This window comes from Aphelocoma coerulescens, chromosome 4, assembly GCF_041296385.1.
Source record: "Aphelocoma coerulescens isolate FSJ_1873_10779 chromosome 4, UR_Acoe_1.0, whole genome shotgun sequence".
Taxonomy (NCBI): domain Eukaryota; kingdom Metazoa; phylum Chordata; class Aves; order Passeriformes; family Corvidae; genus Aphelocoma; species Aphelocoma coerulescens.
Window position 1 is genome coordinate 49,234,486 of NC_091017.1, and position 13,984 is coordinate 49,248,469.

The following is a 13,984-nucleotide window of genomic DNA, read 5'->3' on the forward strand; positions in this document are numbered from 1 at the left end:
AAATACAACCAGGTAAGATGAAATGCTTATTTGCAAATAATAGTTATTAAAAAGTGTGCTTTATTGGGTTTTTCATTCGTTCTCTTGGCAGGTGTAGTTTGCAGGAAGTCTGTAAAGACAAATTTCCATAGTTAGATATCTTAATTTCTCCAGATGTTACGTTTTAAATACAAGTAACAACAGATGCAGGACATACTTGATTTCCACAGAAGTGTTATTAGAACACTAAGCACTGTAACAAATCCATTTGCAGTTACCAAGTGTGTAACAATAAGGTAAATTGTTTAAAAAACGAAGTGTACCTATAGCGGAGCATGAAATTGGCTGTGCATTGCTATTGCCTGTTGAAGTTTTTCCTCTTTGGCTCGTCTGCAGTGGCAGAGCTATGAAACAAGACACACAAGACTGAATTCTAAATGCAATTTTTTACAATGCATACAGCAGTTTCTCCTTAATGATTTAGCTACTTTACGGGCCCTTTAAAAAAAGAAAACCCGCCTGACCTACCTCCCTTCCAAGCTTCGGGCTGAAAAACAGTCTATATTGGTAACATTATTCCATCCAAAAGTGCTTACAAGAGGATCGTTTCCAATGTCATAAAATGCATTTATTGGGCATCTTTAAAGAAAGGCAGACTACTCGGCAAGTTACTTTTGTCACAGCATGAGCAAGAACCGTGGGTTTTGAACCTCAGTTACTTACTTGATGATAGCCATCAACAGAATTTAAGAAGTTTCATAAATAAAACATTGTTTTAATGTAGGAAGGTTGTTTAATGCAACATGTCAGTTTATGTCAACATTCCAAATTTGAAATTTAGCATGTGGCTATCTTCCCCTGTATCTATACAAGATATAGAAGAAACTGGCACAAAAATATCTGCAACAACACATGAATAAGGTCTAACACAGGACACCTTTGCACTCCTGTCCTAAAAATATGTGCCTTTAGCATGCAGATTATAGTCTAAATAGACTGAAGCCATTTAAGGATATTTTTTTCCTTCTGTCAAAGCTCACTAAAGCACTGTTCTGAATTACAGGACTGCTCAAACTCTTAAAAAAAAAGGCCTAAACTTATTCCCTGTGTGTTGTACATGTCTTGGATTAGAACTATTTGTATATTACATACCGTTCTCTTTTCCATGAAACTACTAAGAAAGTCATCTATCTCTGTTTTGCCTTCCAAGAAGTCTTCTGCAATAGTGTCAGACTCCTCTTCAGCTTCATGAGCAGCTACTTTAAGTCTGGCCTGCAGAGCACTTGGACTGCAACTCTAAAAAAATAAAAAGTCCAACGTAATATTAATCTGTCCATTAAAACTTACATTTCCAATAAGATAAATGACTATATAAATATGGAACGTGTGTATAGAGCACTATTTACTACATAAAAGCCTAAGTAACCAGATGAAGCTCCATCTCCAAGAAACAGCATAGCTTGTTAAACTAGAAAGGATTCAATGTAAGAAAAATGTTGCTAGTTTAGGTCTTGATACACAGTCATTCACACAAATGAATAAAGTTTTTCAACTTTTACCCTACACTGTAGAAAAGCATCCAGCCTGGAAATCTGACAAGTTCTCAAGTGCATGATTTCTGAGTAGAACTAACATTTCAAGTGTCTTCAATAAATAGGATCTACTTTTGAAAATCAGTTGTGAACCTGAAAAGTATAAAAAGGTAAAAAAGCACTTACTGTTCAGCTTTTAAATACCCTTGAAATGATTGTGGAGAAGAAGACAGGAAAGCAAAAAGCACCTACTGAAGAAGTAGATGGGCTGCTAACCTAAACCAGTATACTAATTTTTCTGTTCTTATAAACCTCAAACATTCCTTTTGTTTATTGCATACAATGTTATTATTTTTTCTCTAATATGTCTGGGCAGTTAATCAGGACATGATTCACATCCAGTAGGAGTCTGTACAGAGCCAGAACTGCAAAATTAAGGTATTTATAGATTTTAGATGCTTGGCCTAACCTTCATCTACCCTATGAAAAATATTTTACTTATGTACTATAAAATGTAATCAAAATGTAATCAAAAATTTCCTGTTAAATTAATCTTGTCCAAAATATGGAGAGTTTGCTCTAATAAAAGATGACTAAAATTCACTCACAGTGCAAGTAAAAATACTGGTCTGGAAATTTGAAGGAAAGATGGCAAGAGATACCACATAGCGCACAGCAAACATCAATACATGAAGCTATAGTATATATGGGGAAAAAAAGCAGAAAAATTCAGCCTCTACTCCTCAACTCTCAGCCTCCTATCCATCATTAAATTGAATCAGCAAATCTAACTTAGAAAAAAGAATACAGCAGTGGGATATTATGTCCTGTTCTTAAGTGGTTTCTTCCAAAAATAGAAGGTTTATCAATGTGAACTACCTCTGCCCACTTTAAAGTCAAAGGAGGCATTAGGAGTCAGACTGTTCTGATCTTCAAGTGAGGAAACCTCTAATACATGTAGATCATCTATGAAGTCATTTGGTTTGCTGTCATGCAACTTTTTTGGGGTTTTTTTTGTTATTTTGTATTTTATTATTTTGGGGGCATTCTGAAATTCAGGTACTATGCATGCTAATTTAATGGACTGTTGCATTCTCAGGTGATGAGTCTTGCAAATTATGAAGATTTTAGTGCAGAAAGTGGTTTATTAGAAGTTACATCTTCTAATAAATACCCTGGTAAACATACCAAGAAATTATTCTCCTCCAATACTTTCTGAAGTAATAGCTTTATCCTATTTGTGCTGAAGAATGTGCAAGGTTTGACAGCACATAAAACATACTGCCCGAAGTAAGCATGCCCAGTGAAGTGCAGAATTTATGTTTCTGAAGTTATTGAACACTTTCATCTGATACAGTTTTACAAGCTCATTATGTTAAATGAGTAGCATTAATTGAACAAGTCTTCTTTTAAAATTATTCTATTCTTAAAACTGGTTTGGACCAGGATTGTACTAAACAGCTCTAGATGAACATCACTCTTTTCTTCCAACTTTGCTTCTATTGTAGCAGTAAAAAAAAAAACAACCCAGCCAAAAAATCCATTGTTTTGCTTTCAACTTTTTGGTACATCATCCCATTTTTTTCATACTGCATGAAATACTTAATCTACTTCATATTAAATCAGTTTAACCAAAAGAATATTCTTAACGGTTAAAGAGGCAAATCAAAAGTTCAGATTTACCGAAATATTCTTAAAGGTTGACATATAGGAATTATACCTCACTAAGTTCATGCTGTCTTTGCATCTTTTTTTCAAAGGCTGCTTTCATTTGCGTGAGTTCCTCATACTGGAAGGAAGAAGAAAAAGAACACTGTCACTTTGAAAAAACCCTAGATATCACCACTAATATATCTGAAGATGACTTTATTGTTCACTTACTTTATCCAACACTGTCTGTCTTTTTGCCTCAAGACTAGGCTCCAGCAACAAGTTTTTTTCTGGAAAATAAAATCACCATTACTACTTTTTTTTAAAGGATTTAGTTCACAGAACACAGTCACACATGTTAACATTTTGACAGCTTACTTGCCAACTCTTCAATGCTTTTCACTAACTCATCTCTATCAGTAATGACTTGCTTCAGTTGTGGAAGAGTCACAAACTGTTCCAGTAACACCTCCTCTTGTTCATTCATACTGGTCAGCTGTGATATACTGTATTCAAACAGAAAGAAAGTAGATATAAATCTAACAGAAAACACCACATGTAAAATAATTAATTTCTACCAAAGTTTAAGGGTTTTTTTCTGACTTTACAAATACGACACTTGACCACAACTTATTTCTCCCATTTCTCCTGGACTGTGGGCTCTACTATGTGCAGCAGTGAATTTAAAAAGCAGCATGTTAAAAAGTATCTCCCATTTCAAGCCTTACTTCCCATAATGCTACTACAGTGGGTTGACTGTGTCCAGCTGCCAGATGCCCACCCAGCTGCTCTCCCAGTCCCCCTCCTCAACAGGCTATGGAGGAAAATTTCAGGGGCTGAGATAAAAACAATGAGGTCACTTACCAATTACAATCACACACAAAACACACTTGGAAAAATTTAACTGAATTTATTGTTAATTACAGTAAGAGTTGGATGGTGAGCAAGAGAGGAAAAAACTACAACCCTTTGCTCCGTTTTTCCTCAGGCTCAACTTCATTCCTTCATTCCCAACACTACCTCCCCCTGCCTCCTCCTTGGGGCAAGGGGGAATTGCAGGTCTAGCAGTCAGTCCCTAACAGTTCATCTCTGCTTCTCCTTCCTTCTCACACTTTACCCCTGCTCCACAGATTGCAATCCGTTCTGGAGAGGAGACACTACTCCAGTCTGGGTAATACCTGGCTGCAGTTTCCTTCAGGATGTATCTGCCTGCTCCAGTATGGGGTCTTTCCTGGACTGCAGTGTGGATAACTGCTCCAGCAACATCTTCTCACGGCTACAGGGTACATTTTTAAAATACCTGTTCTACTGTGGTCTTTTCCAAAACTTCTGTGGGCTGCAGAAAAGTAACTGCTCTGGCACTTGGAGCACCTCCTTCTCCCCCTTCTTCTCTGACCTTGGTATTTGCAGATTATCACACTTTTCCATTCCTCCCCTCAATCCTCACTGCCTCTGCTATTTCTAAAATGTTTTCAGAGGCAGTACCTGCTTCACTAACAGACAGCTATCCTGCAGTGTGTTTGCTGCCAAACCAGCTGTGCCTGGCACAGGGGCAGCTCCCAACCCTTTCTCACAAAGGCCATTCAAAAAGCCCCCCAGCTACCAAAACCTTGCCATGTATACGAACAGAACTATTCAGAACAGCTTCAATATCATTGTCATTCAACTCAGCTACCAACAGAAGAATTATGGCATTTCAATCCAGTCTTCATGAAAGGACCAGGCCTGATTAAAATGTTTTGTTTAAACAAATTACACTTCCCTGCAAAAATCTTAACTTGCTGTTATGTAATAAGGATGCTGCTAGAACTTACAGCTGAGTCCAGCTAAACTAAACAGGCTCTTTGGAAGGTGTCGAAAGAAAAGAAAAAACCACCCCACTTGAGAGGACAGTTTTCAATTGCTTAACTATGACACCACCAGAAAGATGTGAGATCTGAAGGAGTTAATAGTGAATTGTAATCTATTCTATCCCACGTAACTGACCTAGAAAGCTGTCTCATTAGATCCGAGCAAGCTGCTGGGAATAATAACTAATACAGTTTGTTTGAATAATGACAAGGTGATGAAAGTACTTGTGTAGTATGTGTATAAAGTATTTAGATGTAGCAGTGATTTGCACTGGGACAGCTAGCATACTTACCACCTGGATTTGTCTCACCCAGGCCCCCCTGAACATGCTGAGCTGCCCACAAAACAGTTCACCGTTTACCTTGCACTACAGTCCTTTGGAGTTTAAGAGAATGTACTTTGTGAACCAGCCTCAAGCTGTCCTATTTCCTCCTTCAAAAGTTAAGCTCATTGAATTACTAGAAACTAAGCCCCTGGCAAGGCCTCAGAAAACAGCAAAACACTGATAGCTAGAAAACACAAAAACAAATACTCTTTTTCCTGGTGTTGAATCAAGTACTGTTCCCGCCAACAAAATCCTAAAGCAGCACATTTGTATACAAGACTGGGTTATTTTCTGACTCCAATATTTTGGTATATGGTAGTTCTCCTATTCATCATTTCTACAAAACCCTTTCAGTGATGTGTACAGACTGACAAAAATCAGATACAGACCAGCAGTAACTGCCTTTTAATAACTATGTAAAGTTCAGCTACCTTCTGAGAATTTACCTTAGTTCTGAGAGCTCTGGAAAGGTATCAGGGACATCAGGCATCTTGTATGTAAATCCGTTCTGGCCAACCTGAATCAAAGTTTAGAAATGCTTAGTAAGCTTTTGAAGAGCAATTTCTTTATATTTAACCCGATTAATCAAAAACTGAAGATGAATATTTGCCAGCAACAAGAAAAGCAGGAAAAGCAGTAAGAAGCAGTAGCACTTGTCTCTGAACAGAAGACAACTCAACCAATGCAACAAAATGCTTGAAGATGTTTGGGGTGGCATGTCGTAAAAGACGAGTCAGTTTTGGAGGAAAATAATTGTTTTGCCATGTCCTTCATTTGAAAACAGCTGGATGACTGAGGAAATACACAGGAATAGTAAAACTCAGGGAAGTGAGAACACAGAAGGAGATTGACATTTTGATCTCTTTCATGTGGTTTTTAAAGCTATAATCCCTCAAAAAAGAAATGTTTTAGACAAGGAAAAAACAGTTGTCTCCGTAGAATGTAGAAAACTTAAACTCTACAAAGCCAGAAAAGTGCCTTCCAAGCCTAAGAAAACTTGTTTCTATAAACATGATTTGATTAAAGACTAAACATTTAGATACAAAGTTTTATTAAAAATAAAATTCCTTCCAGCGTTCATCAGCAATAGGGAGCTTGAGTATAAACATGCAAGATAAAACTCTACATATAAAGGCTTGAGATTGCACATTGCCCTCACCTAATAGGTTCTGAGCAGGAAAGAGAGAAAAAACCATTTTCTGTGGTTGGAGATACAGCTACAGCTGCACTACGAGGGAGTGCAGCTCCAAGACAAAACCCCCTAAGAATCAAAGATCTTTAGCATAACACTAGTTTCATTGAAACTCAGACAAACTTGTTGCTCTTGACTTCAAGTTCTAAAAAACTTTTCATCAAAGCCAAAATGACAATTTTGTTTTCCTAGCACCAGCAAAACCATGAAGTGCAGTGACTCAGGTGCTTCCTTGAGTTTTACAGCAATGCCCTGTGTCCTCAAGGGAACTTATACCCAGTGTCTGACAGCTTAAGCAGCAAAACTCAGCACACAGACCTGAAGCACTGCTTCTGCTGTCGGAACAGGCAGTGGCAGATCAGCAATCAAGCCATAGGAGGGAGCAGCAGGCTTGTCTGTAGTGTAGCTTGAAGAAACTGATTCAGAAACGGGCATGGCTGCCATTGTTCTGTTTGTTTCTTGAGGTGGATATGGAGGCAGAAATGGAAACCCCTGAGGAGCAAAAGGAGGCATTCCAGCTGGTTTGTTGAAAAGGCTGAAAATAAACAAAACCACAACCATGAGCAACCAACTGCTTAAAGCACGTTTCTTATCATTTGAGTTGTAATTACCAGACCCCATATAAGACTAAGAATGAATCTTCAAATGACCATAAACTAACTTTGTATTTTCTGTTCTCATTTACTTCCAACACAGTAAGTCTTTTTGTCTTATACTGCAATATAGTACAGAACTCCATTAATCCACATTCTTGTAGAGCAGCCAAATACACACTTACACACTTAACTATGAGAAAACTACTTCTCAAAAATTTATGAGAGCATAATTTTAAATTGTTTCCATCCTAAAGTTGTGAGAAAAGCATCTATGTCATACATTAGTTTGTATTTATGGTATAGCATTTAATAGCTTGGGCAACACACATGTAATTATTTCTAAATAACATGAATGATTATTTTTAAATTCACAACCACAGCTGCATCTAAACTGTGTATCACTGTAAACCATGAGAACTACCGTTGTACTGATACAGTTTGAAAACCTCAGTTCACCTCAGTTCACTTTTGTGTATTTAATACAATTCTTTAAATCACACAATCTCTGCTGCATATGGTGCAACAGAAACTGTCCTAAGCCTGAGAGATTATGAACACCATATGAAAAACCACAACTGCTCAGATCATGAGGTATGGCAAATTCCAGATTTCATATGAAAATGTGAAAGTTTCTTTTTCAAGAAAACAGATATAAAGTTACATCAGGCATGTTGATACACTAAGTCCAATGAAATCTAGTGTCCCTTCTCAAAACAATCAGGTCATCAAGCATGCACATGAAATTTGCAAGGACAGGGAATCTAATTCTTCCAATTTATCCATTACATTACTCCTGTCCCTGCGTTCCTTATAATTGGTTTAGTCTCTTCTAAAAAAATTAATAGACATAGTTCCGTTTATTATGTTTATAGATAACTTACTATGGAAATGATGTTGAGCTAGGAGCTAGAACTGGAGGATTCTTCCAAAACTCATCCAGTAAACTTTGAATAATTTTTCCAAGATCTGAATGCATTGTAAACTGGTAAAAACATAAAACAAAACCCAATGAAGAAGAAAAATTATGTCTGGAATCCAAGAGTTCCAAAATATGCTGAACTTGATTGTTTATTATACCCATGTGACAGTGCTGGAAAGCTATTTCAGACATACCAGTTAATGCAAACTGTGTATATATAGGCTCCAAATAAAGTGATAAAGCCACCCAGAATTGAACAGAAACTAAAAGTCTTTTGTATGTTCCATTATCAGTGGAGAATCAATGAAGTACCACATTTCTATTGAACAACCAAAAAACCCCACTTTAGTTACCAAGTTACATTTGTGAAAATAACAGAAGAGGAAAAAAAATAAAAATATCTGAAGACAAAGGCATTAACTGCATTCTGACAGAGTCAGAACCTCCATTCACTCCAAAAAACTAGCACATTCTTGTTGACAAAAAGAACAGCATATTAAAATCCTGAATATTTGAGCTAAAACCTTGATGCCATTCTAATAGGATTAGGCCAGAAAGAACTATGTTACAAAACCATCTTAAAGCATCCCTCTCCTTTATTTGGAATACACTGGAAAGCAGTTGGAGGAACTGTGCAATTAATAATAACAACAAAAAAAATGTGTTAGTAACTTTCTAAGCCTTCATAACTTGAAACAGTTTTAGATATATGGAATACTCAAGTCAGTAATGATATCAGTAAAAGAGTAACTAGTAACACTTCTGAATTTGTTTTCAGGCCCCCTAAATACAGTTTGAAAGAGATTAGGATCTATACTAATCTTTTTTACAAGAAGGGTTAACAATAATCTCGTGTGACATTTATTAAAATTGCTATTAACAGTAGATCTGTGTGAAGCTACAAATTATACATACATTACTTATTAATGGACCGGTCACATATACTCCCTGCTTGTCCATTAAATGATGTCTCACAGGTGGGAAAACACTGATGACTGGTTTTTCCTGAGGAAATTGAGGTGGAAGCAAACTGCAAATACAAGAATAATTATTACTACCATGACATCCCCATGATAAAGTTTGCATAAGAAGGCTTCTTACGCAAAGAAGAAGTACTATTAATTATATAACTTTCCTATGAGAACAGTTATGGAGAAGTCCACAATGAATGAAGCACACAAAAGCATTATTCAGTTACAAAATTAGAAGTCCAACAGACTGGAATCCCAGACTTCCACAAAACTGATGAGAGCATTTACTGGGCAAAATTGTAGTATAACAAAGGAGCAATTTTCACAGAATATTCTGAGTTGAAAGGGACCCACAAGGATCACTGAGTCCAGCTTTTAAGTGCATGGCCCATACAGGCACCATGCACTTAAGAGCACCATGCTCTGACCGACTGAGGTACAACAAAGAAGCTGTAGCATAAAAAGAACATTTTTGACTACAAATGTTATTACTACAAATACAATGCAGCATAACCTGTAAGAATATCAGGCCAACTCAGCAGGCCAAAGTAATAAAAGACTTGTGAACAGAATACTACCAATATTTGCCAGACCAAAAGCATCCCCCCAAAGGAAATTCTCAGGAAATATTCCAATAAATCACTTAAGTTATGATCCAGAAGCTTCACCAGGGTAAGAGTTTGGAGTTACAGCAGACCAGTAAATTACCAGTCCAGTTTATTTTCAGTGGTAGGGAATCAAAGTTATCAGAAACCCTCAAGCATTTTCCCCTAGTTAACTTCAACTGAAATCACACAGCTATCTTAGGAACTGAGCACAGCAAAATATGATTTTGCTCTCAGGTGAACATCTGTATCTTGTACAGAACCGGTTTCACTCAGATCACTATAACCACTAATACAAATCCAGGTTATGGTTCCTGAAATTAATTATGTGCTAGGAGCCATTTATAGTCTATTGCTGCTTTTTTTCTTTTAGAACAATTTCAATTTTCAAGATGTGCATAGACACAGCTCACTCTACTTACATGTTAATATTAATTGTCAAGTTGTTTACAGTGAACGGCAGTCGATATTCCACATCTTTCTGGATTTCTGCAATGCTGTCAAAGAAGAAATTGTTAGCATCCATTTCATGGTCAACATAACAGCTAAAAGTCTAATAGAAACAAGCATGACCTCAGACATTTGTACACAGTTAAGTTTTGAAAAGCCCTGTAAGAAAAATTGAAAATGCTGGAATAAGTTAATAGTCTTCAGCATTCTATATTGAATATTAAGATTAAAACAAAAAAATAGTAGATTTAACTTTTAAACCTCATACATGGTCACAAGCAAAGGAACTATAGTAGGAGAAATCACACTACTCACTCTTCTGAAAACAATCTCCATCTTTTATCTTTCTCCCCTTACTGGCTTAATTTGACACATCAGTGTCTTTTAATATTTTTAATTTTATCTGATTAAACATTTACTTTGCCAAGGCATTATATGAGGTTCACAACCAAGTATTGCTCTGCAACACTGCCTTCAGACCAATATGTAGAACATTTATTAGACTAGGCATTCTTCCTTAATGCTTTAGCCTAGTATTTAACAGTAGTTTTCGCTATGCGCACCAAGCTCAATGCACTTGCACAAGTACTCTCAAGAATTATCTGGAGGAGAGCTACTTGCAACAATGTAAAGCTCCAATGACACTCAAGACCCAGACCCCCTGAAAGTACCAATGTGCCTTACAAGATCTGGTAAGGCTGAATCCAAATTTGTTTTTTCTGCAACAGGTTAAATTACTGCGAAAAACCTTGAAATTAGCTGCATTAATAGAGAGTTGATTTCAATACTCAAAGCATTCTAAAATTTCTATGCACAGGAAGACTGTTTTGAAAGACAGCCTCCCAGAGAATGTGGAGGAGGTGGAGATGAAGACTTAGCTCAGAAGCAGAATTTGTAGACAGGACGAACAAATCTAAGCTGAGAGTACGAGAGATAGAAGGGCAGAAAATTAGCTTCATCTTATAATGCCTGAATCAAAACAAACTGTAAAAGCAGACTAATTGCTCTTCCATGTATTTTTCCTGCTTGCACCTGGTTAATAATATTCTTCTCTGTCACCTAAGGCTCACTTAATACAGGGAAGGGAACACAGCTCCAGTGGCAAATTATGGCAGATGGTGTTCCCAGAAAGCATCTTTTGATCCAGCTTCAGAAATGCTCCTCCATCCACTGCCAGAGTGTACTCCATACACTCCATACAAGTCCTTTCTCAAAAAACCCAAAACACATTACCTGCACAGGTGTGTTAAGAGTAGTGCTAGGAGTGTTCTGTGTTCTTTCAAAGCACTACTGGGGCATAGAATTTAAGACTACATCTTTAAGAGCTTGGAGAACAAAAGGGAGTAAGACACTAACTTGGCTATGAACCTTGCTTTCTGCAGCCTGATCTTATTCCTCTCAAAGAGAACTCAGTATGTGCTCTTTCCCTGTGAAAGCACATGCTGTTTGAAGAAAATATCAAGTATCTTCAGCACAGAATTTAAATCAAGGGTTCTACCGTGTTACACAACACACCAATATCTGCACCTTCTCATTCTTAACTGAAGGATTCTCCCTGGAATCTCTCACGGACATTCCTGCCCTGTAATCATCTGTCAGACTTTTCATTAGCCTCCTGCAAAATCCTTTTGAGAAGGGTATATAATTATGCTCCACTCATGTGCACAACCTATGGAAACCGGGGAGGAAGATGATGATAGGGAGCGAGGACCAAGAAAGCCAGAACCTCACTGAACTGTTCAAATTGTTACAACCCTGCCTAGGAAAAACCTTCAACTAATAACCTTAGCTGCCCCTTCCCCAAGTGGGATGAGTACACTGGAAAAATGATGCATTCTTAACTTTGTCTAGAACAACAGCAAATATAAGAAAACTCTTTTTCAAATACAAAGGTTTTATTTCAAGCTCCAAACCTGCGAGTGACTGTGTTAAGGAAAGCTAGCTGGTTTACTGAAATTAAGATCAAACATACCTGAGTTTTTATGACCTAAGACAACACAAACCAAACTTGACTAACTTAGTTAACTACACCATACCAATAACTTTGAGCATTTTGATGAGGAGCAACAAGGATACTCATAAATTAATGATGTTCAGGCAGCTACCATGTCCCTACCCCCCACCTCAATTCCTGGCTACAGCATCCATTCCCTCTCTGCCTGTACTTGAGCTGGTGCCTGCACAAAGAGTAGCAAACCAGTTCAGCAAGCAGACTGACAAAAACTGATCACCTTTTTGGGGAACTTAATTCAGGATGAGCTCATCTCACTGCCAGATTAAAAAAAAGCAGTATTAAACAAAAAGCCAAGTAAGGCCAGCCCAACAAAAACTTGTAAGTTAACTAAGCTCCTGCATGCCCACAGGGGCAGTTCCTTAGAAAAGTGAACTGTCTCAAAAATATTTGTGAAATTGGCTCTGAACAGACTTAAGTTTATGCAAGCAAGAATACTTAGAATACTGTCATATTTATGCTTCCTGTGTGGTAATTCAAAAACTGATCTACACTTACTGAACTTGGAAATGCAGTAAGTATCTTTTGCACTCCTAGAGACAGTCTGATGTGACAGGAAACACTCTCTGTCCTCTTCCTGAATAATTTTGGAGGCATCTACCATTCCAGTTCTACAGAAATCCTAGGAAGATGTATGTCTGTAGAATGCTTACTTCACTGTAAATATAACTTCAAATGTATGAAATGCAGACCTCCTTTTAAAATGTGAAGAGTTTTAAAAGACTAGGCAAAACAGGGCAGCATACTGCCAAGACAGAGAACCTCAGGACAAAGTAAAGCATTTTGCTTTAAAAATTGTGGATGTTGAACAGGATTAAAAACAACTGGCCTCTTCTGACCATCTAAACAAAACCAGTTCTTAAGGGGCAGCCAATTTTTAGCAAGTAGCACTCAAGACCAGAAAAAATAGTTCGCAAAGTCAGCAGGATTGCTGTGCCACTACTGGCAGGCCACTGTGAGACACAGCTCCTTGGTGCTCTGTTTTAGTCTCAACTTTTAATGAACTACACTATTACAAGCAGCTTCCAGAGAGGTTTTATCCCAACACGTAGTCGCATCTCTTTGAAGGCATTACAACCCATTAGCAGGCTTTCAGGTGAAATCAGGCACGGCGACCTGCGCCCGATCATCCGGCCAGGCGACACCAAAGCCAGCGGGGACGCCTCCCCGACAGCCTATTTAACTTTCAGTTTCCAAATTCTTCTTCCCAGACGGGGGCCCACATCCCACTGTCCTCCGGCGAGGACCGGGCGGCACCGCACTCCCGCCCTGCGGGACCCTTCGGCCCCGGGACAGCGCGGGGTTGGGCCGGCCCGGGCTGCAGCGCCGCCGGCTCGGGTGCCCTGTTTACCCACACGGCCGCGAGGACCCAGCCAGGCCTCAGGAGGAGGGGACGGGGCGCAGCCGGGTCCCCGTGTGTGCGCACAGGGACACACGACACCCCCCCCCCCCCCCCGACACAGCGCGGCCCCACCGCGGCCCCGGGACGGGCGACACAGCGCGGCCCTCCCGCCCCCGCCCCCGCGCCCGCCGCGGCCACTCACGAGGCGTGCGCGGCGCGCAGGGACTCGACCTGGCGCTGCCGCTGCTGCTGGAGGCCGGTGCGCGCGGGCGGCGCGGCGGGGGCGGCGCCGCCCTTGGCAAGCGGGAACAGCCAGTTCATCGCGCGCGCGGCGGCACCGGAGGGGCGCGAGGGCACCCGCGGCACCGCGCGCACCTAACCGAGCGCCCGCGCGCGCCTGCGCGCCACGGCGGCCCCGCCACCGCCCCTGCCCCGCCCCGGAGCCGCCGCCGGCGGGGCCGCGTCAGCGCCGCGCGCCCGCGACCCGAGGGGCGGAGGGGCGGGGCGGCGGGAGCGGCGGCGCGGCCGGCGATTGGCCAGGCGGGAGAGGGGAAAGGCCGC

General features: G+C 39.8%; 1 protein-coding gene across 2 annotated transcripts; it reads right to left on the reverse strand.

Moving 5' to 3' along the window:
• Nucleotides 1–43: 43 nt before the first annotated feature.
• On the reverse strand, nt 44–13,835 carry VPS37A (VPS37A subunit of ESCRT-I). Of its 2 annotated transcripts, none has more exons than XM_069013995.1 (12): nt 13,626–13,835; nt 10,043–10,117; nt 8,960–9,074; nt 8,007–8,107; nt 6,848–7,064; nt 5,784–5,854; nt 3,540–3,667; nt 3,393–3,451; nt 3,232–3,300; nt 1,132–1,275; nt 303–383; nt 44–109 (listed from the first exon to the last, which is right to left on the reverse strand). In XM_069013995.1, exons 1-11 carry the CDS (start codon nt 13,742–13,744, stop codon nt 303–305), a joined length of 1,179 nt encoding a protein of 392 aa, XP_068870096.1. In that variant the 5' UTR covers nt 13,745–13,835; the 3' UTR covers nt 44–109. The 2 variants fall into 2 exon arrangements, with proteins under 2 accessions (XP_068870096.1, XP_068870097.1); XM_069013996.1 differs by having other exon boundaries at nt 13,655–13,725.
• Between the last annotated feature and the right edge of the window lie 149 nt (nt 13,836–13,984).